The sequence below is a fragment of the Manacus candei genome, unplaced genomic scaffold, assembly GCF_025592945.1.
Source record: "Manacus candei isolate 608988 ecotype Guabito, Panama unplaced genomic scaffold, ASM2559294v1 h1tg000081l, whole genome shotgun sequence".
Lineage (NCBI taxonomy): Eukaryota > Metazoa > Chordata > Aves > Passeriformes > Pipridae > Manacus > Manacus candei.
The window spans coordinates 1543102-1568053 of record NW_026138129.1 but is presented as its reverse complement, the minus strand read 5'-3'; the positions used below and the strand labels follow the sequence as shown (position 1 = coordinate 1568053).

The 24952-nt window shown below is 37.5% G+C and overlaps 1 protein-coding gene across 1 annotated transcript; it reads left to right on the top strand.

The window, feature by feature from the left end:
* The first annotated feature begins 903 nt into the window (after window positions 1–903).
* On the top strand, window positions 904–23571 carry CEP43 (centrosomal protein 43). Its single transcript, XM_051811174.1, has 12 exons — window positions 904–1210; window positions 8757–8810; window positions 10645–10699; window positions 11305–11393; window positions 12212–12346; window positions 14530–14613; window positions 15662–15879; window positions 18471–18580; window positions 19176–19244; window positions 19969–20008; window positions 20661–20754; window positions 21212–23571. The coding sequence occupies exons 1-12, from the start codon at window positions 1121–1123 to the stop codon at window positions 21284–21286; spliced, it is 1113 nt and encodes a 370-aa protein (XP_051667134.1). The 5' UTR covers window positions 904–1120; the 3' UTR covers window positions 21287–23571.
* The last annotated feature ends 1381 nt before the right edge of the window (window positions 23572–24952 follow it).

Here is a 24952-nt window from a genome sequence, read left to right as displayed (position 1 = left end):
CTGCTCCCTTAGAGCATTCCTAACTTATGAAATTATTTATCATATGTTGGACTCCAAGAAAAATCGTGGACAGTTCCGCGTGACAAAATGCAACACGTAGAGCTGCAGATTAAGCATTACAATTCACAGAGCTTTATACTTTTTATTTGAAGCAGCAACAACGAACATGCTCCAGGGCTCCAGAAGCCCCTTTTGATGCTATTCGGCACCGGGTGCCCTTGCGTGTGGCGGAGCAGGCAGGCTCAGCGGCTGAGATCCGCCCGGGGTAGTTGCCCTCTACAGAGCCCAGGGACTGCACTCTGCCCCGGAGCGGGAGCTGTTCGCCCCTTAAACCCAAATACAGAGCACCTGTAGCCAGCGGGTGTGGGTGAAGGTGGCTTGGTTTGGCGTTCAGAATCACAGAATATTCAGAGTTGGAAGAGACCCACAAGGATCGTGTCCGACTCCCGCCCCTGCACAGGACACCCCAAGAGTCACACCACGTGCCCGAGAGTATCACCCAAACACGTCTGGAACTCTGGAAGGCTTGGTGCTCTGACCACTTCCCTGGGGAGCCTGTTCCAGTGAAGAACCTTCTTCTAATATCCAACCTAAACTTCGCCTGACACAATTTCAGGCCATTCCCTCAGGTCCTGTCACTGGTCACCAGAGAGGAGAGATCAGTGTCTGCCCCTCCTCTTCCCCTCGTGAGGGAGTTGTAGACTGCGATGAGGTCTCCCTTCACTCTCCTCCGGGCTGAGCAGGCTCAGTCACTCCTCGTATGGCTCCTTGGGTTCGAACCCGGCGGGAAGGAGGGAGGGTCTGAGGGGCCGCTGACGGAGCTGGGCGGCTGCCCAGTTCAGCCGTTACCGCCGCCCCCCTTTGAACTTCCCGCCCGCCGCCCGCGGCCGTGCTGCGCGTTCGCCGCCGCACTTTCCAGACTCTGCGGGCGGCGGAGGCGCTAGATGGCTGCGGCCTCTCTGCGTCCCCTCTCGGGCTGGTGTTGAGGAGGACTTCTGGCCCGGTCCGCCGCACTCCCTGGGGTCCGCTCTGGGCTAGTGCCGCCGGCGGCGGCGGAGGCGAATTTGCCGAGCTCGTTCCGCCGCTAGCGCGGTTTGGGCGGTTGTCAGGGAGAAGCAAGATGGCGGCCGCGGCGGCGGAGGAGGACACGGAGCTGCGGGACCTGCTGGTGCAGACGCTGGAGAGCAGCGGGGTGCTCAATAAGATTAAGGTTGGGGAAGGAGAGCTTCCCGCCCAGCGGGGAGCGCTGGCTGGCGCCGGCGGCGGCTTGCGTCCCTGCGGAGTGTTGGTGGGGGCTGAGGCTTCCCGGGCTTCGTCCCTTCTCGCTCCCGCTTCCAGCCGGTGTTCCCGGCTGGGGCGCTCCCTCGGCGTCGCGGCCTGGCGGTGGCGCTTGCTTTCCCCGTGGTGCTCCCTGGCCATTCGTGGTGGAGCTGGTACGAGGACCCCGGGCCTGACCGCCGCTCGGGCTGTGCCCCGCGGGAATGCGGGATCCCCCGGGCGGGCAGAGGGACGGGAGCGCGGGGACCCCGCCCCTGCCTGTGCGGGTTTGCCCTCGTAGGGACCGTGTGGCCTCAAGAGCCCCATTGCTGCCGCTAAACCTAGGGCTGGGAGCATTCTGCTGCCGGGTGGTGCGGGACGGGGTGGATAGAGTTTATCCCTGCTTCGATACGAAAAGCCCCTATTGAAAATTTCAAGCGAGTTACTGTGGGTCGCTATTTAAACACTTTTTCTTGAGTGTGGGTTGCTTGAGCTGTGCCTTGAAGGCTTGCTAAATCTGGAAACTCTCTGGAGATCCTACCTGCCTACAACGAACAAATAATGCCATGCTAAGAAAATATACGGAACATAGTGGAGTGTACACTACTTCCAAGTCTATGGTGTAGCCTGAACTTGTGTCCGAAAGGGTATGAAAATGGTTTCCATTACAAGCTTTCATGAATAACTAGTGTGTATAGTAGACAGCAATATAGGTAAGGAAGCCTAAAAATAGATGAGTTCCCTTCCATGCTAAAGGAGAGATGAAGTGAAGATTTCACATCAAGGACAGTGGTGTTTGTCCACAGTGCTGTGTTTTAAGCCTTCGGAGGTGGATGGTCGTTGCTGATACTTGAGGAACAGTTCAATAATTGAAATGGTTAATGGGCGTGAGAGCATATTTGTGCATGTGCTTTGAAGTCTCCCGCATTTTGGACTAGTCATACTTTTCAACAAAAATATTAAAAACAGTATTGTTCTTCCCTTTCAAATGGAGGATCTTATTTAAACTTCCAAAGTAGATGAAGATTCTAGCTCATCTAACTGCAGTTAGACTAGGGAGACCTTTTTCTAACTAATGTCATATAGGCCTTTTGGGCCACCTGTTAACCACTCACATAGTGTTAAACAATGAAAGTATGGTGATAATAAAATTGTAATTAAAAAAAGAATTGCAAGGCAATTGGGTCACATTGAGCCCCTGAGCTGTAGTTTCTTAATTCCTGCCTTTGTGTAACGTGTAAATTATTGTACTACGCTTGCCAGTTCATTGAGTTTTGCATAAATATATTTATTGTAGTTCACTATTCTATAATGCCAAAAGTGTGCGGCATACAATATAGTGTAAGGTGTCCTTAAGGCAAACTAGCAAATGACTTAGAAAATACAAGTCTGGATTATGCCTTTTTTTATTACTAGGAGTTACTGTTTAATAACTGGTATGCTTATGGCTAAGGCTGTTGATTGGAGGAATTCATAGTGGTTTTTTTCTTAGCTGTAAACCTTAACAGGCATGCAAGTTTGATGACTGTGTTAATTGATAGCGTTAATGACTTACAGAATTTGTTCTACTAGTATCTGACAAAAAGCCCATTGCTGGAAGAATTAAGGTTGAACAAGTCTTCTAAATTGTCGTCTTCTAATTGAAATTAGATTATACAATCCATTAAAAAAATTGCAGGCATTCTTTCATTAAAATAAATTAAACAAAATTGTGATCAATACTGTTTATCTATTGCGTGTTAATACTCTTTATTATGTGGTGAACCGAATGTTTACATGTTATCAAAACAGTCTTTTTTTTTATACTTCAAAATGCGTATTGACCATTTGGGGGGGGAGGGATTTATTGAAGTAGCTATATTAAAGAGAAAAATGTGGCCAGTGGTATGCATTGGTATGAAGCACTGTAGGTAATTACAGCTCTGGAAGGACTAGAATTTAAGGGGAATTATTTCGAGGGATGGAATGTATCAGGCAGTCAGGTAATACGTTTTATAGCATAATGACTGAGTAATTTTTAGAAAGAAACTTATTGTGATACCTTTGTTCTCTAATAAAGCATGATTTTATAATGGATTCCAGTTTATTAGTTTATTCTTATTTTGAGATTAATTTCTGGTGAGCATTGGTGTTGATGTAAATTATTTACCTGAAAAAAATGTTACTTGTACAACATTTTAAAAATATGTTTTGGATTTTTGAATTTACATTAGAGTTTGAGCACTAGAGTACTTAATGAAGTAATATTGTGAGAACTGGAAGATGTATAAATGTATTTGCCACTTGCAGTTAAGAATTTCCTGTATTCTCTAAGATGCAATATGTGTGTGTATATATATATGAAAAATATATATATTGTTTGTTAATCATTGGAATTAGTCTGATGGATAAGACAGCTTTCTAATGAATTCTGTAAACATACAGAATATAACTGTGGATATTTGGATATTTGTACTTTAGTGAAAATTATAATGATTCTATGTGATAGTGTACAAATAGGAGTGTTGTGTCTTGAAGAGAATGTGATCTTTCTCCTAGGGATGCTGTCATCATCAGAGCAAGAGGAGCCATTATGCTTTTTACTGTGTTTCTTTGTTAGCTTATTTTGGTTCGGTTTGTATCGTTTAATTTCTTTTGTTTTGCAAAAATTAAGTTTATATTACCTGAATTTTGCATCTTCTCTGGAACTTGCTGTTGTTACAGATGTGAGGAAGGTTAGAATCACAAATCTCATATGCCTAGTAAAGCTTTTGGCCTGCTGATACTGCTAATTTCTTACTAATTTGCTTCAAAACATGGACAGCTGAGGTACTGGAAAATAATTTGATGCTAGATAAGATAAAAGTACTATTTTTTAAAATGAGCTTTTAACTGCATACATATAAGTCAGTTAAAATTGTCCTATTTGCTTTTGTATCTTCATTCTATTTATCATAATGACCAGTGCTTTTAAATGTCTTAGAATTACAAGCTGTCATGATGAACATGCTTTACACTACATTGTCATCTTTCTGCATGTTGTGATTGGTTGCTTGTTTTAAAGTTATTCATACCAGAGAGTCAACTCATTTCTTGTAATCAAGGAGAATCATTAATTTTTTTTTAAATATAACATCTATTTCTTTTTAGTTTTATAAGTTAAGTAAAATATAACCGTCTATAATTATTTCAGGTAAACTAACTGAAATTCAACATCTAAATGTCAGTATGGTCCTCATAATATCATGCGTGTATCCTGCTTTGGGAATATGAGAACGGGAACTTTTTGTGACATGCACCTGATAAATGTAGCTGTGGATATTTAGAGTTTATGATTGCTAGTGTTTACTACTTCCTTTGTGTTATGAATTCTTCCTTTTTCCGGCATTCGTCTTTACAATTACATTGCCAGCAAGTTTAACTTTCTTAACCGATTTAGGCTGCTGACAAAAAATGGTCATGCAAACTGCTTGACTGGTCTTGTTCTGTCGCAGATGTGGTCCTGCACTTCACTCATAAGAGAGAAGCAACATATACTTTACTGATATAAAGTATTAAGTTAGCAAAGTTCAGTGGTAAATGTGACGGTGGTTTAACAAGATGAGATGGCAAATTACAGTTGATTATTTTCTGCGTAGAGGACAGGGTCAGACAAAACTGTCAGGGAGATGCTCCCATTGAGTCGTGAGGTTCAGAAAGGTCTTTATAAATTCCTCTGAGAGGAGTCTAGGTACAATGTGATTCCACTGCTAGTCCCAGACTCGGTCACCAGTTTATGTCTAAAGGATTATGTATGCACAATCAGTCCTTTATGTCACTTAGCCAAGATTTCAAAATTTAACATGTGGTGGGGAGAGCACACCACCTTGTGCTCAAGGATGAGAACCTCACAGATACTGCAGATGGAGAGGGACAGGGTGGATACTGAGTAATATTCATAGTGAAGTTGCTGATTATGGTTTGGCACCAGCTTTGGATTTGTAATACATACTGGTATGTATCAGACTGATGCAGGCTTTTTAGCCTGATGCACACAGGGTTTTAGCCTGGGGTGATCAGCAGAGGTTAAACAGCTTCGTGTTCTGCCATTGCTCTTTCCAGAGCAGTGCATCTGCTCTGTATCTACCAAGGTATATAGCAGCCATTTCGGAGTTAGGAAGTGGAGGTGCTGAAAGTTGTGCAGGAAGCTACCCATGTGCTGCTAATTTTTATATATGCAAGAAATGTTTTGGAGTCTGCAAGCAAGAGGTAGTTAGAGGCTACAGGTCATCTTTCATTCCTGGATGGTCTCTAATCTTTTTACTTCTCATCCAGTATCTGCTATTTAAGTTGCTGTGGATGGCTTTTATAAGCATACTAAATCAGACTAATAACCTTGTTAAGGTGGGTGCTTGTTGTCTTCCTATTAAGAGCATATTTCCAAATTGGATTGGCATTTTTGAGATGTCACCTCAAAAGCGTGTTTGGGGAGCTCTTGAGATACTAAGAACTGTTTTCCCTTGTTCCAAGGAACTGTGGGTTGAGGGAGCTGTTTTCCTGAACAGTACTTAGGATACCTGCAAAAGGCTCTGTATTTAAAATGGGGTAAACTTGTCCAGGTTCTGAAGAGGGATACTGTAATTCAGTGCGGAAAAGATACTTTCTTTCATGGACTACAAGCTTCTGATTTATAGTAAACAGCAATCAGTAAAAAGCAGTGTTGTCTGACGAGCTGTAAATACCCAGGAGGAAAAGGGGAAACATTCTTTTGTTTCAAAACACTGACCCATACATTTCTCGAATACAGACAGTAGTTGTCGTATACAATGTTAGCCCGCCTCATTTTAGCTAAGTTCAGTGAAATCAAATTGCTGTCTCATTGACATGAGCTCTTGCCTGATAAAACTACTTAGAACGGGCATCTTCAGGGGATGAGAAAGAAGTCTGTAGGCTTGATGGATGGTAGACACTGCCACCTACCTTACTCATCAACATCTGTCTTGGTTGACATAACCCTGTTTTATTGAAGCCTTAGGAAGGATATGGGTGGAGAATTTGATTATTAAGCTTTACTCTGCTTTACTACTAGACTGTGAATAAAATTCTTCACGATGTGTTTGGATTATGTTGAAAACTGCTATCACAATGAGGCAGTGTGGAATAGGGACATGTGGGAAACGTGTTACAATCTGTTACAATGTGTTACAATCTGCAAGAGCAGATTGTAACAATGTATGGAACGCAGTTTGGCTTGGTGCGGAAGGAAACCAGAGCAAAGACAAATGCAAACCATTCACACTTGCTAAAAACAAAAGGAGTGTGAGAAGAATGATGTAAATGGATTAATCTGTGCAGTTATATAAGCCTTTATATCTGCTGGTGGGAGCAAATTGCTATGGCCATACCTGATCTCAGTCTCTGGTGTTCAAATTCTCTGTGACTGGTCTCAAATCTAGAAAAACCTATATGACATTGTCCATCCTACTGGTTATTATGATTCATCTTATATTAGGGTGATTATTCCTCTGTCCTCAGCTTTTTTATTATATTGCTTTCTACTTCCTTCTGCATGAACTTGAGAATTTTTGCCTTAATCTCACACAGATTCTAGTGTATGGTTCCATGTCTAAATTTGTCGAGATGATATTTTGAGAATATCTTGCTATGATCTGAGCAGTGCCCACCTCAAAGGATGAACATCAGTGTGTTGTAGTGGTGCAAATCTTCCTTCTGGAGATAGCGCAGGAATGTGTAACTTCAAGCATACTGTGATGCTTGCAGGATTGAAGGGTCAATTGAGGGGCTGCATATCTGTGGAAAGGCTTTAGGGAGATGTTCTGGATAATGCAGGTAAGAAAAAGGGAGATGTCATAAATACTGGTGGCATTATCTTCTAGTGATGAGCTCCTGACCTTAAGGTTATTAATTGGGCACTAAAGTAAATAAGGATGAACTGGCTATTAGTGGGGAATGGCAACATCTGGGAGAACCTGACGCTGTGTCATTAAATAAATAAGAAGAAAAGCACCTCAATTTGTAATTAAAAGCCACTGGATTGGACCTAAAGGAGTGGAGCAGGCAAACAATCCTAGTTATGTGAAAAAAAAATGACAGTTGTGATATTGTTCCAAAATCTCAAACGGGTCAGACTCTGTATCAACTGATGTATTGGCAACTACTTTCAGACAACTTTGTTATAGAGTCCCATGATCCAGACCCTTAAGGGGGTTTACCCCTATCCACATGTAATGGCTGGTGTGTTTTATTTTGAACAGCTGTAGTAGCCAATCAGGAATTCTTTGTTATTTTTATTGTCTTCTTATGTTAGTATATTTGGTTTCTGTGGCATAAGTGACAAAGAAAGCCTCACAAGCATGTTAAGTTTATCATAGTGACATAGAACTAAATAAACAAGTTTTTAGCTGTTGGTGGGAAAGTTATATGTAAACTGATTTTGTAAGAATAATATTTAAAGGAATGCAGTGTAAGAGGTTTTGCCGTTTGAAAAGGTGTTGAAAGAGGGTTTTGCTTAAAAAGGAAGTGTTTGTTTTTCCCATGAAAGGATTTTTTTTTTTTTTGTTGGTGGGACAGAGCAGTTACAGGGTAATCTGTGTTTAGTTATCTCTTGTAATATACATGAGAAAGTCCAGACACTCTTCATACTGTTTTTATTCCTAGTTATGGAAATAGATCTTTCTTTAAAACCCTGATTTCTTTTTTGCTCTTGAGAAAACTTTCATACACTGTCTTTTATAGTTTATTACTGCAATGTTGTCTAATGACTGAGTTAATCAAAATGTCAGATTAAGAGTTGATTAAGGTGGCAGACTACTTCATCAAATGTATGTTATCCATTTGATGCATTCAATGAAAGAAGTAGGGAAACTGTAGTGCTTACAAAAATTAAGTATGCAAGGTTTAAACTTAAATATTCAAAGTAGTCCGTAGAAGAATTCTGATTACTGATTGTAATATATTTAGAATATATTTAGAACGTTACTACAGGAGTGTTTGAATGACTGAGATGCTCTTTTCCTTGAGAAATTCTGGTTTTTGCACATAATCTGACAAGAAATAATAGGAATTTGTATATCTTAATGTTAACTTTTTAAATGGGCTATTATAAGCTATTTGTTCATGTTTCCTGAATGAATTGTAGATGAAGGATAGGTGTTTCAGAGCTACCTGAAACAACTGGATCTTTAACTTTTGGAAGATATAATAGGAGATAATGTAGGTGCTTTGGAATCTTTTTATGTACAAAGAAGTAATTTAGGAAGTCTTGTATCAAATTCTGCTTCCCTCTCCATGCTCCTTCCTCCCGCCTTGTTCTCAGACTGGAAACTATTATTTCTCTGCCTCAAGTCACATTGCCTGTAATCTTATGTGTTTTGATTGTGCTGATGTAGATTACAGTTCATGCCAAGTTGCTTGAGGAGAAACAAATAGCTGTTAAGCTACTTGCTAGCTCTTTGCATTCTATTTGCATAGGGAAAACAGTGCTTATAGAAATGCTATTTGTTTTGTTTTTTACCTGGCAGGCAGAGTTACGAGCAGCTGTGTTTTTGGCATTAGAAGAACAAGAGAAAGTAGAGGTAAGAGAACCTTAAAAAATAATTCAGAAAAAAACATCCTGGTAGTTCTTCATGTAGAATTAAATATAATTGCTTTAATACTTTCTATTTGTGAAATATAAGAAGATAAAAATATGTATTTCTGCATAAGAGCATGATGCATAAAGAACACAAAACAGGATTGTCAGGGTGTTTCCTGATGTTTTTAAATAGCCTTTTGAAATCGTACTTTTAAGTGACAGTGTCTGCTGGGTTTATATTGCTTCTGTCCAATTGACCAGGATAACTAAATGTATTCTCTATCAAATACTTATTTTAAAAAAGATATCTAGTTGACTGATCAAGATTTTCTCAAATCAGAATAATGTCTTTTGAAATTGAAAATATTATAGTGGGGGTTTTTGACAAGTGTATTGTGAAAGCAATGCAGTAAAATGCCAATACTTTTGGTATTTGCCATAAGGATGTTGTAGGCTTGCTTCAGGATAATTTGCTTTAATACTTAAGGGTGAATTCTTAATTAGCAGATGGGCTATGTATTGATACTTTGACAATATAATAATATTAAGGGAATGAGATACTATCAAGATTACATAGCAATACTGCTGTGGTATACAGACACTGGTCTTGTGACCTCTTCTGCTGCCGACATTGCTCTGTTTCCTGTGTCTTTTCATTTTCTAGAACAGGAGAGTAGAAAGTACTCTATGTCCATCCTCTGTTTCAAAAAGAGAGGAATGGAAAATGTTCTATTCCTCCTCTACTGGTTAGATGGTTGTGCTCTTTCTGCAAAATTGCTTAACTGAAACAGACAGTATTGTGACATTAGTAAGGAGGAGAAGTAGTTATTCTATGATATGAGATTCTATATTCCAGAAATTTAGTGTAAAATTGTGGAAGGAGACATGATGGAAGAGTGATATAGGAGAACAGAACCATCTCTTATGGGAAGCTTCAGCATATTATGGAGTGCCCAGAGAACAACCTCCCATACTATCTGGAGAATAATAGCACTGAAGAGAAATTTGCTGCAGTAGATTTCTGCTCACCATTTCTCCAAAAGCTTATCATGATATCTTAAATCTACACTGTAGACACTGGAAGTATCTTAATACTTACCACTCCTCTGAATTCCTGAATATTAAGCAAGATAGATTTCCTTTTTTTCAGGCAGCACTTTCTTGTGTGTGTATGTTAGTATTTACAACTATAGTAATAAATACATATAGCAAATCCTTTTCTTACCCAGGACATTTTGATATGTCAAGAATGGCATTTAGAATTTGTTTTGAAAAATCCCTGTTCTGACAAACCAAGCATAGCACATTGATTTATTTCAGTTTAAAAATTAAAGTTGAAGAGGGCAAATCTAACAAGGGAGAAAAAAACATTTTCATAATATCTTTGAAGATCTTTTAATTAATAGAAGATTAGTATTCATTTGTGTACTAGTTATTAGCATGGTCCACACTGTCTAGAAGATCTGTAAATTTCCATTTTTTAAAAGGCTGGACTGAGTTTTTTTAAACGAACTTCACACTATATTAGAGGAGCAACGTGGGAAGTTAACTGCTTACCTTACCTTTTTAATCATTAAGTAAATAAAAATCAGTATGCTAATAACAATTTTGGTGAAATTATCTTAGCTCTGAGACAGATTTAATTTTCTAAATAAATATTCTTTTACATGTAGGTAGTCAAATTAATACACAGGTAGATTTTGAAGAAGTGAATTACATAGGTGAGGCATCATTGTGGACACAGAGTACAACAAAACATTATCTTGCTGTGGTTTTCAATTTCTTTCTAGCACAAAGATGATGTTAATTACTGTTTGGTTTTTGCTTTTCGACAGAACAAAACACCTCTGGTAAATGAAAGCTTGAAAACTTTTTTAGGTACAAAAGATGGTAAGTTCTTTTTTTAGTATATACTTGTCAAAATAATAAAAATAGGAAACAAAATATTAAATCCTTGAATCTTATTAACAGTACAGTCATCATGACATACTTTTATTCCTTTCAGATGTCATAATTACCATTCATTCAGAATAGAATTCAATCTATAATATTTGAACTTAATAGTGCTGAAATTGTATTTTTAACTAAGATGATTAATGCATTTAAATTAATATTTCATGATAACTGACGGTTTTGCTAACTCTGAGACATTCTAGACCAATAGAAACAGTAACCAGTGAAAACTGACTGTAGAGGTGCAGGAGTGAATAAACACATAGGAGAAATGTCAAAATGATGTTTTTTAAACAGCTGAATAGTTTAAAAAAAATCTTACACATGAATTTTTTAGGCAATCTCTATGCTCTTGAAGTATTATTGACTTAAATGATTTTGATGTAGTGGCTGGGTTAGATAATTTTGAGTTGGTATACAAATTTGCTATGTGGTACTAGTTTGCTGAATGTCTAAATTATGTTATACTGAAACCATATTAATGTTAAATCTTTGAAGTAAGAATTCTATCTGGTGTATTTTTACTCTTATTTCCTTTTTAGGTCGCTTGGTAGCAGGTCTTGTTGCGGAATTTCTGCGGTTTTTCAATCTTGATTTTACATTGGCTGTTTTTCAGCCTGAATCAAGCACAGTAAGATATACTGGTTTTATTTGTATGCTATGCTGACTGTTTGGACTGCATGGCAATAAATAGAAAAACTGTAGCAGATTTATTTAAGCCACTTGCTTCTTTTTATAAGAAATAATTTTTTTTATGTTTAGTCTGTAAAAGTTACTTATTGTCATAAAGACACATTTTTCAGAAACGTGTGCTAATATGAGTATTTCCCTTTATTAAGAATCAATGCTTGATAATTATGAATTACCAAGTTAACAATTTTCGTGGAATCATATAATAGCATATGCAACAGAACATTCCTGCAACATTTTTTACCACTAACTTTACTACGTCATAATAATAAGTTAGTATTGTTGCATGAAAATTAAAATAATGTCAGTAATGTACTCTAAGAGAAATTTCAGTGAAACAAAGGACTTTGTGCAGATATACTTGACAAAAAGTATAGTTCAGTTGTGAGGAACCAACAGGGATAGCATGCTAATGACAGATTCTTGCATATTTAAAACAACTTTGCATGATCTGTGACAAGTTCAGGTATAGATCAGAAGTAAATTATGCAATAGGTGGTATCTAAAAAGATGTGTAGATGTGGCACTTAGGGATATGGTTTAGTGGTGGACCTGATGATCTTAAGGGTCTTTCCCAACCTAAGTGATTCTATGATTTTATTGCTTTAGTCCACATGCAACAGGAAGTCTTAAATAATCAGTGTTAGTCAAAATATAAGCTGTGTTAAATAAGACCAAAAAGCTTTTTTTATATTACAATATATTTTGTTTTCTGACAGTTATTTCTATGTTGTGATTCTTTTTTTAATTCTCCTTCAGCTAAATGGCCTTGATGGTCGAGAAAACTTAGCTCGAGATTTGGGAATTACAGAAGCAGAAGGTACTGTGGGTGGTCCCCTGTTGTTGGAGGTTGTTAGGAAGTGTCAGCAGAAAAAGATTTCAGGCAGTGGAGAAGTAAGTAGTATTAACATGTAATTTCTTTCTTTATTTATTAATTTTCATTTCAATGATGAAAAACTGAAATTAAGAACACCTGGCTATTGTTATATTACAGTGTTTCAGGTTGTTACTATATTATGCCTTCAACTTAACTTATCAGAGAGATAAGAGATAAACATTATGACGATTCTACTACTTTTAATGCCACCCTAGTACTCTTTACTAATATTCTGCTAAAACATAGTAGCGCAGAGTGGAGCCAGGTGGGTATCAGTTTCTTCTCCTAGGCAACGAGCTGTAGGACAAGAGGGCACAGTCTTCAGCTGCTCCAGGGGAGGTTTAAGTTAGACATTAGGAAGAAGTTCTTTACAGAGAGTGATTGGACATTGGAATGGGCTGCCCAGGGAGGTTGTGGAGTCACCTGGAGGTATTTAAGAAGAGACTGGATGTGGCACTTGGTGCCATGGTCTAGTAGACAAGGTGACGTTGGGTCAAAAGTTGGACTTGATCTCAGAGGTCTTTTACAACCTAGTTGATTCTGTAATTCTGTGATTCAGATAAATGACACAAAACACTGTGTCACTTATTTTCTAGTTGCTAGTATGATTTGATAACACTTCTATCGGTACCTATTTTCTTTGGCATATTTTTAATTTTAATATGACCTGAAAAGCCTACAAGGGGTTTTGTTAAAAACTTTAAAGCTCTTCTGAAAAATATGTATTTAAAACTAAATACATCAAAGTATTGAACTACATGAAGGCAATGACAATTAATATTGTTAATTAAATTAATGAAATCCAACCAATAGCATTTGATTGTGACTCAGAACGAAGTTCTTTACACTCAAGATGCATTCAGTACCCCAATGAAAGCTTAAATTCAGAAGTAGTTGTCATTGAGTTCTTGACATAGCAATTTTCTGTCACATGAAAGGGGCGTTTCCTCAAGCCCTTGGTGTTTGATCAGTCTGTCAGCACCCCAGGAAAGCTGATACCCTTGTGCCCCACCAGTCTGTCATTGTCCCATTATCGGGGCTCCACTGAACAGTGCTGCTGGATCAGAGGGCGGTTTGACTGACTCGTTCAGAGACAATGCCAACCAACAGTGTATTGGAGTCAAATCCTTTATTACAATTTGGAGACACTCTCTGGGATCTCCTCACTCTTAGTCAAATATGTTATCTGCTGCTGGAGACTGATAGCACCCTTGAAGGACTCGTGCTAAACAGTTTGTGGAATAACACACTTTATTAATAAAAACACCAATATTAGAAAGTTGTGACAGGTTAATGTTGTAAGATTGCTCATGTTAACAAGTGACTGCAAAAACATATTTAAAGCATGACACCGACAAGCTCTAATCACCAACGAAAGCTAGCTCAAAATAATCACTTAGCACCCGTAGAATATGGTTCTTACCCAGTGGGGGAGAACACAGGTTCAGCTCATCAACTGATCCCAGAAGTTATGGTGGAGTCTTCCCTAACTTCTCCCCATTCTTAGTTTACTATTATACTATTACTTTACATTTAGGTGGAGCTTGAGTGACTCTAGTCATACACCCTTTTGTTACTGATGGGTGTAAGATTTTCTCTCTCGCTCTTTAACTTATAGTCAGTAAAATATGGAGCACATACTCAGTGAGGGGTGGTTGTACCTTGGAGGAGGGTGACTTTTAGATGGACTTAGTATTACAATTAGATTATAATGAACCAAGTTCATCCAAGGAGAGAGATTTTGCCACAGTTGCTGCTTCAGCAGGAAGATGACATCTCGTCTCTCCCTTGGTTGACAGCTGCTATGTGATTTACCGTCTACATGGTACCATTGAGTTCCCCTCCCTACAAAGGTTACAACAGAGCTTGACCACAGTATACCCACTCTTCTGCACCCTCTGTTTCATCCCTCTTAGCATGCATTTGGGGTTATAGGCTGTGTTGTGTGGGCAATCATTGTGCAATGTATTTCGTGCATGCCAACTGTGTTTCACCCTATAATTTCCATTCTGTTGTAACTTCTGTTAGAATGTGAACATAACTTCCCAGTTTTCTCTTATTTTACACCAGGTCATCTTCCCACAGACAATGTCACAGTTTGCATACTGTGCAAGTGAGGATGGTAGCCTTGTTTCTTGTTGGATGGAATTATGACAAAATTAAATATATTTTTTAATAAGTGTTTATGTGAAACTTTTAGGTGGCTCCAGTTCTAAGTGATAGCCAGTGCCCCACATCAAAATCATCTGATGGAAGGTCAAGTACACGTTCTATACCAAATAAGGTAGGATTGTTTATATATAATGAAAAGCTTCATGACATACATGAGAGGTAAAAGAGAGAACTCCTATGAAACTGCAGATATGATGGCATTCACTTAAATCATCTGCAATTTGAAAGTATTTATTTCACTTTAGCAAAACTTTTATATATGAATTCAAGCAAAGACCAACTGTTGTACTTGCAGGTTCTCAGATGACATAGTAGCAGCTTGCTGCCTCGGGGCCCAGAACAGAGAAGTAGCTGTAGCTTCCCCTTTATTCTAGTCAGGCTATCATTAAGCTCTTAATTTTCAACAACAATTCTGTTCCTCTAGGATATGAAATTAAAATATTGTTGTTGCTACCACTTATGGGTTTGAGTACTTCTTCTTGCCCTAGAAGAACTGAGATGCTGCCAACAATTGAATGTGATTCTGTGACTGAGATAAAATAGCCTTGGTATGGAAAAGACCTACCAAGGTAATTTTAACTCTCATGGCCTATAATTTGAAAATTTTACTTCAGTCTTCTGAATGAAAGTTGATGACTGATAAAGAAACACTTGGGACATTACAACCTACATACCTGTTGGGTATCTGCATTAAACAATACTGTTGGTTTTGTTTCAAAACTGTACTGTTATTAGTGTGCAAAAAAGAAGTTAATGTAATAAATCTTTTTACTGGTTTAATTTTATTAAGTCTAGGAGAAGATAAAATAGCAGTATTCCTTGCTAGGTAGGAAAGTACTGTGTCTGTAGATTTCTTTATTTGATAAGCAAGATCTTTTAAAATTGTTTGCTTTTATAGTAGGAGTGATCTAGATAGCATAGCAGTGCACAGGATGGAACAGAAGTTTTCTATGGCAGCAACATTAAACACTTTCTAAAGTGATAAAACAATTTTTTTCTCCCGTGTGATTCTTGATGATACTAATAAATTTATTAGTACTTCTCAGGAATTTGAGCTAACATTTTAGAAAGTGATGGTAGTTATATGTTCTCTGTTTATATTCCCACTTAGAGTATTACCAGACATAAATACTTATTCCTTTCATTCTTTATCTTTCAAGGCTGCTGAAAACACTCAGAGTGATACCAGTGTCTCATCAGGGGAAGCAAGCAAAAGAAGCATTCATTTTCTGCCTAATGAAGCAAAACTAGATCCTCAATTAGAAAACAAAGACTTGAATACCAAAGAAAAAAGTGATGCAGTTGTGGATGAAGATGATGAAGAAGGAGACTCTTTCTTTGATGATCCTATACCCAAACCAGAAAGAACTTATGGCTGGTAGGTAACATGAATGTTCTACATAATACCAGGCTTGTTTTGTCCTCAGGATATTCGCAAACCTTTGAGAGCTAGTTGTTATTTGATTATTTGCACATGTAAGTGGAAGTGTTTAGATCTATTCTGTAACATTTTTTTCTGAAATGTGCATTTCTCTGACTATTCTTTGAAATGCACAAAGAGTGTCCTCTGGGATCTCTTGGGATGTACCTTGAGTGGAAAAACCTGTATCACTTCAAGGTGCATCAGTGAGGCTATAGAATGTTCCCAGCCTATTTCTTTGGTGGAATGAACAGGTATGAAGCACAGGCATCAGTGTTTCTTCTTGCAACAGAGCTGCAGTGGTGATCTGTACTAAAAGAAGTGGACAGTGACAGGGATAGTGCTTTAAATATCTGTATGGCTTTGTAAGGAGGACAAAAATCAGTATAAACTCGCTCCATAAACTGTAATAATAATAAGAGTTTCTCACAGCTGAGGGTTTCTTCTTACGTTACAACACCTGTTGTGTGCAGTAAAATTTTCAGTGAAGTGTTGTTTCTTCTGTGTATGCCAATTTTGCAGATGCACCTGAAGCCCATTTTTTGTTGTTCATCTGTGGAGTCTGATGACTGAAAAATATCATTTGAAACAGGAGCTATACAACAGCTTTGTTACAAAACTGAAAAAACTATCTTTGTGTTATCATGTTGAGTTATCTTGAAGCCTAGTTTAGGTATCACTTTTGAGTAATGATGCAGGATTTTTTCATGGTGTTCTTTTTGCTGTGCTCAAATAATCAGAGAATTGCTCCCTCTTAGCAGAGATTAAGAAGACATTGCAGAATCATTTGTAAGTCAGTTTGGAAGTAGCTCCCCTCATGTTGGCTTTCCCCTCCAACTATGTTGATAGTGGGCAGACCAGCATAAGCTTTTTTGTATTATTACTTCAGTAGATGCTTAATCTTAGAATGGGATCCTTCTGGTACAGCACAAAGCAATCATGCCAGGTAGACTAGGTCTCTTTCTAGTAAATGGATTCTTTGAGAAAAATTATTTGTAATACAGCTTTAGTCAAAGCAAATTTTTTTTCCTCAAAGAGCAGTGATTTTTCTCTGGAAAATATTGTTGGTATTTATTTTCTCTTTTTCTTATTGTTAATATCAAGATTACAACTGTATCTGATTGCATTTACTCCTCCTTACTCAAGGGCTCATTTAACTAGCCTTTAACCAAAGTAAGCATCATAGCAGGCAGTTTAAATGATAAATTGGGAAAATTAGAAAAGTCTGGAAAAACTCCTGCATAATAATATTTACTCATTTCTTATTGTTTGAATTTTCATATGACAAGAAAGAAAATTCACATTGAAACTAGGTAAACTGTATTTCTTTTAAAAGAACATCCAAGAAAGAGACTCTTAAATTATTTTTTAAAGTAAGCATCTTTTTTTCCTAGTAGGGAAATTCCCTACAGGAAAAACGATTTCTGAATTTTGTGTGTCTATAGTAGAGTCACAGTCCACCAGGTAGTAATTTGTAATGCATGATGTTATTATGATGTATGTATTCTAGTAAGGTCCCATAATAAGGTCTGCTGAATATGTTAATAGCAAATGAGCTAGAATCTGATTGTAACTGAGCTGTCTCTGCTAAATCTTTCACTTGTACCCTCCTGGCAACTCCTCTAGAGGAGAAAAAAGAACATACTCTTCAGGCGAAATTTCTCTGTGGCACCTTGTGCTGGTGTGCCCGAGTCCCAAGGGGTAAATAAGTAGGAGAGGCATCGCTTGGTTTGCAACAAGGTAATTTCCTCATGGGAGCCTTACCCATTCCTCTAAGATGAGTGCACTGGAGAGGAAGGGAGCAAGCAGTTACTAAGGAGAGTATGAGAGATGATCCAAGTACTCATTGGCTCTAGATCTCTGACTCATTGTTCAAAATTTTGAAGCATTTTAATGTGTGATGTTACATGTGATGTTTTGGTGATCTAGATACAATGAGTGATTCAAATGTTGTCCATTATTATAGGAATGGAATCACAGCAGCAATGTTCTGGCAATACTAAATGTGAAAGTCTTGGTCTCTTTTAATTTGTGTTTCTTTATCCTTTGCTTGCAAGTAGGATTTGAACTAGGTAGTAACCAAGTGAACTTAAACATGTGATAATGAGATCTATCTTCCTGTAAGTGAGACTGCTCTTAGAATTAATATCTTCATCAGACATAATATCTTTTAGTTGTAAAACAAACTAAAGTTCTGATTTATACCTGAATCTTTCTTCTTTTGGCTGCATTTACATGTGGGGATAATGAAAGGTCCCTTGATAAAACTAGTGATGCTGATGAAGGTGCAGGAGCTCTGTCTGTGGGAGAAGACAGGAGGAAGTCTTTGCATGGGTGAGAAAGTGACTTTCTTAGTGGATGTTGTGCTTGACACTTGTGTCAGTAAACTGCCTGCTGTTTTTAAGATAGCAGAATGAATAGTGCTGTCCCCTTGCTCTTTTTTGCTTTAATATTGCTTTTCTATTTTATGACAATTTAATAATAGAAAAGAAATGAACTGCGCACATTTTACAGCTCTGTGGAGTACTTATTTATTTGGTTTGTTTTAGGAAAACTGAAGCCAGTAAAGCAGGAGGTCTAGCATCCCTTTCTGATGCACCGCCTCTAAAAAGTGGGTTAAGCTCCCTGACTGGTGCACCTTTGATAAAGGAGTCTGATAGTAAGTTTTCATGTGTTTTTGTCGTTTGATGATTGTAGAAGATATTTCCTGTAATGAGTGAGCTACACATTCAGATGGAAATGTGATAGAGTATGTGGCCCCCTTCTGGTTGTAATGTGCTTTAAAGTAATGCTTCCTTCACTGACTGATTGCATATTGGTTTTGATATATTATGCTAACATTGGGACATTTTATGTTTTGGAGCATGAAATACTTATCTACATTCCTTTTATTGTGTGTACATAAAGCAGTTTTTATGAGTATGTAATTCTACTGCTCTGTTTTTAAGCAAAATTGACTTACTCCTTCGTATTGTTATCTTACATTATTTGCACCAGTGCTTTAGGGGTATTTGCTTTCATGTTGTAAAACCTGATCCTGAGTACTGGGAAATTATCCCTGTTTACTACTCGTGTTTTTAAATGTTATGAGTTCAGACCTGAAAATTTAATATAATACTGCCATACTATACTATAAAAGTATATAAGGTTGTTATAAAAAAACAGTTGTTATAAATGGTTGATTGGTATGTTTAAGTGGGATCTTATTGAAGAGTCGCAAGTCAGATTTCTGATATAAATGCTTTTGTTTACAGATTTGAATAAAAACTCTGTTTTGAAAGACCTGCGGTTGGTGAATGCAAAATTGGGATCACTAGAATTAGGTAAGTAACTGATGTTAGGAAGCTCTGATATTTTTAATTGTAAATTCTGGCCCAGCTTCTTAGAGCAATCTGAGAAACTGAAATACACATTGAACTAAAATCTTCAGCTTTTACTTCTGACATTCTGTTTGGCACCATTGTGAAGCTGACTGGAGTTAAGAGCAAGACGTGATCTAAAGGATACAGAAAAGGGATAACTGGTGTCTTGTGGATTAGTGTTCTACACATGGAAAAAAATTTGATTCATTCTGTGCAAACATTTGCTAATATCAAGTGATGAATTTTGTTGTCTAGGTTTCTACAAAAAGATTGGGTATATATTTGTGGTAAAAGATAGCCTGATAAGTATTACTGGTTTTCAGCTGCATATTTATTTGCCCTCCACATCTTTGAAAGTTGCCTTGTTAGCTTTAGGTGCAATATGAAGAAGATGTGACAGAAGAACAGTCAACATTCTTTCAAAATAGAGCTGCCAAGTATTTAAGTTTTGTATTCAGCAATGTAGTCAGCATCCTGAAAATGTATGTTCAGTTTTGAAACAGTTTGTGTTAACAGTATTGAGATTAATTAAGGACAAATATCTTTCTAATCTGCACAAGTAATTTAATCTACTCCCACTTTTGCTGGTCGTCAAACCATGTATTTTGGTGCAGGAATAGATTCTTTTTTTTGCATTTCCCAAAAAGAAAACTTGTTTGATTAATAGCTTTTAAAACTTATTTAGGAAACGGAGATGATGATGAATATGCTGATGACTTCAACAGGTAAGAGAAGGATGATACCTCAGTAGCATTATAGGCATACCCACTAGCATATTTGAATTATTTCATAATATTTCAGGCAGTCACTATTGCTGGAGTCTGTCAGTATTTCGGCATTCCTTTAAACTTCAATTTGCTATTTTAATAGGTTTAATTACGAGTTCAAAAACCAACGAACAGGTCACTTTTTGTATAGGGATAATGAGTTCCTTAGAAACCTAGTGCTAACTTTAAGGCAATATTTTGTTCATTTTTTGGGAAAGGGATTTGAGATTTTTTTCCTGAACCATGCACTTTACAGTGTTTTAGCACTTTAATTAATGCTATTAGTCAATGATTTTGTTATATGCTGAAATATATAACTGGAAAGTAAAGCATTGTGGGTGCTCAGTAATAAATACTTAGCAACCTCATCCTTATGATGTGAAGGCATTGGTGTTGTAAACTGCATGACAGAGGCCTAAGTACTTCTCAGTATTTATCATGGTTTCATCAAGGTAGAAAGCCATTAGTTGTTATGGGGTTTTAAGTAACTACATATTTAACTTGCTAGGAAATGAAATCCCAATCAAATGTCAGGTATAAAGTGAATGTCATACCTGGGTGTTTGAAAAGGAAGTCTTATTTCTATGATTTTGGTTTTCTTTCTCTTTAGTACTAGTCACCGCTCAGAAAAAAGTGATATCAGTATCGGAGAAGAAATAGATGAAATTTCTGTGGGAACAGAAGAGTCAAATGCCAGTGATAAAGTATGATTATTTCAAAATTTTTGTTCTTGATAGTCTTCTTATCTTATCTTGACTTTACTTCACAGAAGGTTACAAATAATGTGCCTGCATTATTTTTATAATCCTACATTACTAGGTAACATGCTAAGGTTGTATTATTTGTTGCATTCTGTATTTTTACACCTAGTCTCCCTGCCAAGTTAGATAATATAATGATTATAGGAAAACACAACCCCACAACAGTTGTTCAGTAGCACAATTCACTGTCTTTTTCTAGGCATATAAAATGTATTTGAAGCTGGTTTAGTACCCAGCATACAAAAGTCTTAAACCCATTATCTCAAGATCTGTCTGAGCATCTCCTAAAGGATTATGAAATCTCGCTGAAAGAGCTTGAGGATAGGTTGCTATATGAAGGACTGCATGACATAATACTGTTTTTGTGGTTTCTGAGTTTGCAATTTTATTTGTTTTCTAGCTCGAAAGCATCACACAAGACCTTACCATTTCTCAGTTAAGTGACGTTGCAGATTATCTGGAAGACGTGGCATAGAATTGGACAACAAAAAATCTTTCATTGTGCTGGACTAGAAGACTGCTGTGGACTATTAATTTCAGACAATCACTTTTTGCTGGAATGTCCACTCCCTACTCTTGTGCCTTGTGTTTCAAAAGACTGTAGGTGGAGAAGGCATTTAAATATTCTTTACAAGAACTAAATGAAATAGTGTGTTCCCATTTGAGTCTGATATCAGAATTACTTTCTTCATTTGGTTCAGCCAAACCTTTTACAGCAGGAGGTGGATTTTCCAAGCCGAATGTCCATTGCTGGCAGTGGGCATAATAAAAACCAGTTGATAGGAGAACATCAAGAAAGAGGCATGTGGCTTTATAGTGAACTTGCACTGTTATTTTAACAGTCTGTTTTTTGTTTTTTGTTTTTTTTTTAAAGATAACCAAAGCAAGAACCTTCAAAGGTACTGGTTCAACTTACACATCTTTTAACACAATTTTATCAAGTCAGCATGTAGTACATATTTATGGTAACTCTAGCCACAATACCTAATTACTCCGAACTTACTTGAAACTGCTCTTTTACAGACTCTTCTGAAAGTTGGACTTTAACTTTTGTAAAGGCATATCAAATTGAGAGTATCTAAACTCTTAAATCTAAATTTAGCCATATTTAGGAGCTAAATTTAGCACTAGACTTAACTCAGAATATTCTTGTTTAAATGTTTGTCAGACCATTGATGTTAAGACCTAAGCTGTTTTTATGTGTGAAATTTCATCAATGTTATCTGTTGTTAAATCACGAAAAGTAATTTTATTCACAAATCATTAACTAAATCTTATTGGGTTTTCTTAAGTTTTTAATGGGTTTTCTTAAGTTTTTAACAGTGTGGTAATGCTTTGTGGAGCTTTTATTATTGAGGGCTCTTCATGTTCTGTAAGCTTACTTTCATTCTTGAAAATCCTTGTTAAGTAAAAATGAGCGCCAAAAAGTGAAACCACTTAACCCTCTGTTTTTCAGATTCTGACTGCTGTACAGAATTAAATGCAAATATTTAAAAATACCATACCGAAAATGTTACAGACACTAAGTTCTAGCTAAGAGCAAATTCTTATATTTTCACGATACTCTTGCAAAACAGGGTCAGTAATGGAAACGTTGACAGTTCTTTAACAATACTGTACATGGCGCTGCTATAATATATAGGTCATGGACATTTGTAATACTGAAACAAGACTTCAAAATGTGCACTTTCTGAACATTGTGAACACATTTGGAAACTAGACATGTGAGTGAATATAAATAATTTAATTTTAACTTTTTTTCCTTTTTTTAGACTTTGTAATTTTTTTTTCAGGAATACTGTTGGCCTGTCATCAGTGATCACCACAGTGGAAGTAGCATGCTAAACTAAAGCCATTGGTTAAGCATAGAAAGCTGCTACTATAACTGGAAGCTGACTTAAATCTTTTTTTGCACTGGGCCAGCAGGCCTGGAGCAGTGCTGGGAACTTAGGCTTGTACATTACATAAATGATTTGAGAGGAGAGAAAAAGTGTGCCTTTTATTTATGTGCACCCCAAAATAGCCAGCAAAAAAGCATCAGAATATTTGGTCATGCTGTTAACTTTTAACTTTGTGCCATATTGTAGTAGCTGAACACAGGAGAATTTTTTTCACCGACAAAGTCCATGTGCCATAGACTTCAAATAGCAACAATGTTATATGATACAACCTGTGTAAAAAATTCCTTTATGGATAGGGGAACCTGTGCCTCAAGATACTATATATGAAAAGTTTGGGTTGGTATTTTTTCTTTACTTTTTCCTTTTTTTTTTTCCTTTTCTTTTTTCTTTCTTTTTTTAGGAGCAACAGCATATCTGAAGGAAATAAAATTCCACATGAACACCTGGGAACAATTGTTTTCTGGCATTTATTTTTAAAGTGTGTGGAATAAAGCAGAGGCAGTGTTGTTTGTTTTTTTTAAGTGTCTTAGAAAACACGATGTTCCATTACCTGTTAGCTGTAAGATATGTGGCAATTTATCATACCAAAAGAAGCAAAAAGTTTATTAAATTATTTCTAATTACATTTGAAGATGTGGCCTTTTCAAAAACTAATTACATATTTTAAGTGTTAACATGACTTTTGTTAGCAGAGGAGTGTGTTCTCTTACGTTGGGAGTTAATGGCAAGCCTTGCACTTTGGCTCTAATTAAAGGAAATACCAAAAAGTGGTAAGTCTCCGTGCTGTTCCTCCTGTGAGCTTTTATTGAATTGTGTATAATAATTCAAATTGTAAAATAAAGCTATTATGCTGGCTAAATTGTGTCTTTGAGACTTCTTGAACCAAAAATCTTAACATTTAGATGAATTCAGGAAACTCTGTGGGGTTTGAGGGGTTGTCATGAAAAATGCTTGTTAGAGGTATTTAAATATAACTGACAAGTTAAGCTCTCTTGAATGCTTGTTTCACTGTACAATTCAAACCATAGTGTTTAGTATTTCACATTAGGCTTCTCCCTGAAGGACCTAATGTAGTTGAGTACCCCACCTCAGATGTCTGTTAGAATTAACAACCAGAGCCCTGTCATAAAAGATGGGAACATTTCTGTGAGCTGAGAAGCAAGTGTCTTAGAGGGGCACCTACGATTGCTCTGTGTAGTTCTGTACCAGCTAGGTCTGGTTAGAAATACTCTTTTTTTATTAACAGAGCTGGTTGCATTTCAAAAGAATTCCTTCCACTGTGCAAAGCAATGCATAAGCATAGCAGAACCGTATGGCTGGCTGAGGAACTCCTGGCTGAGCTCATATTCAAAAAATTGTATGGAAGGTTGAAATGAGGATGGGGTAAAGGGATTACTGTGGAACTGCACAGGAATACAGGAATGGTACAGGGGACATCGAAGCTTGGCTGTAACTGAAGCTAGCAATGGGTGTGAAGGCAGCAGGAAGGATTTGCACAAGTGCGGCAACAGTAAAGAAACATGAAAAAATAATACATGAGTCTGCTGCTGAACAGAGTAGGTGACCCAGTAATGCAGGTAAAGAAAGAAAGACTTGAGGTACTGTTTCTTCTTCACCTCTGTTTCTGCAAGGTCTGCTGTCGGGCTTATTTGAAAGGTCATGGTGATCAAGGGACATTCCTGATATTATGTCTAGCTTTTAAAAAAGTGAGAAAAGAGGGTCCAGCATGCTACAGGCCAGCCAGTCTCACCTCAGTCCTTGGGAAATTTGATGCAAGTCCTCATGGCAACCATTTCTAATGATGTGAGATAAATTAAGGTAATCAGGACAACCAGCATAGGAAGGGCAGATTGTGGCTGACCAATGTGATCACCTTCTATCATGGCTCTGAGGACAACAGTGGATGTAACTTTCTTTGGCTTTAGCCAAAGTCTCTCAAAGCATCTATGTAACCAAATTGAGGGCAGATAGGCTGGATAAAAAGAAGCTTTGCAGAAAAGGGCCTGGGGACAGCTGTGAAAACCTGGAATCATGAGTCAGTGTGTAGACTGAGGGAAGTGGTTGGTTCCCCTCCTGGAGTATTGTCTTTTGCTTGGGCTCCCCCAGTACAAGAGATGCCAACAAAATAGAGTCCAGTGGAGGGGCTGGAGGATGGTGATGGGGCTGGAGCATGTCATCTGTGAAATGCTGGGACTATTCTCCCTGTAGAAGAGGAGGTAAAGGTGGGTGGTTAAGCTGTG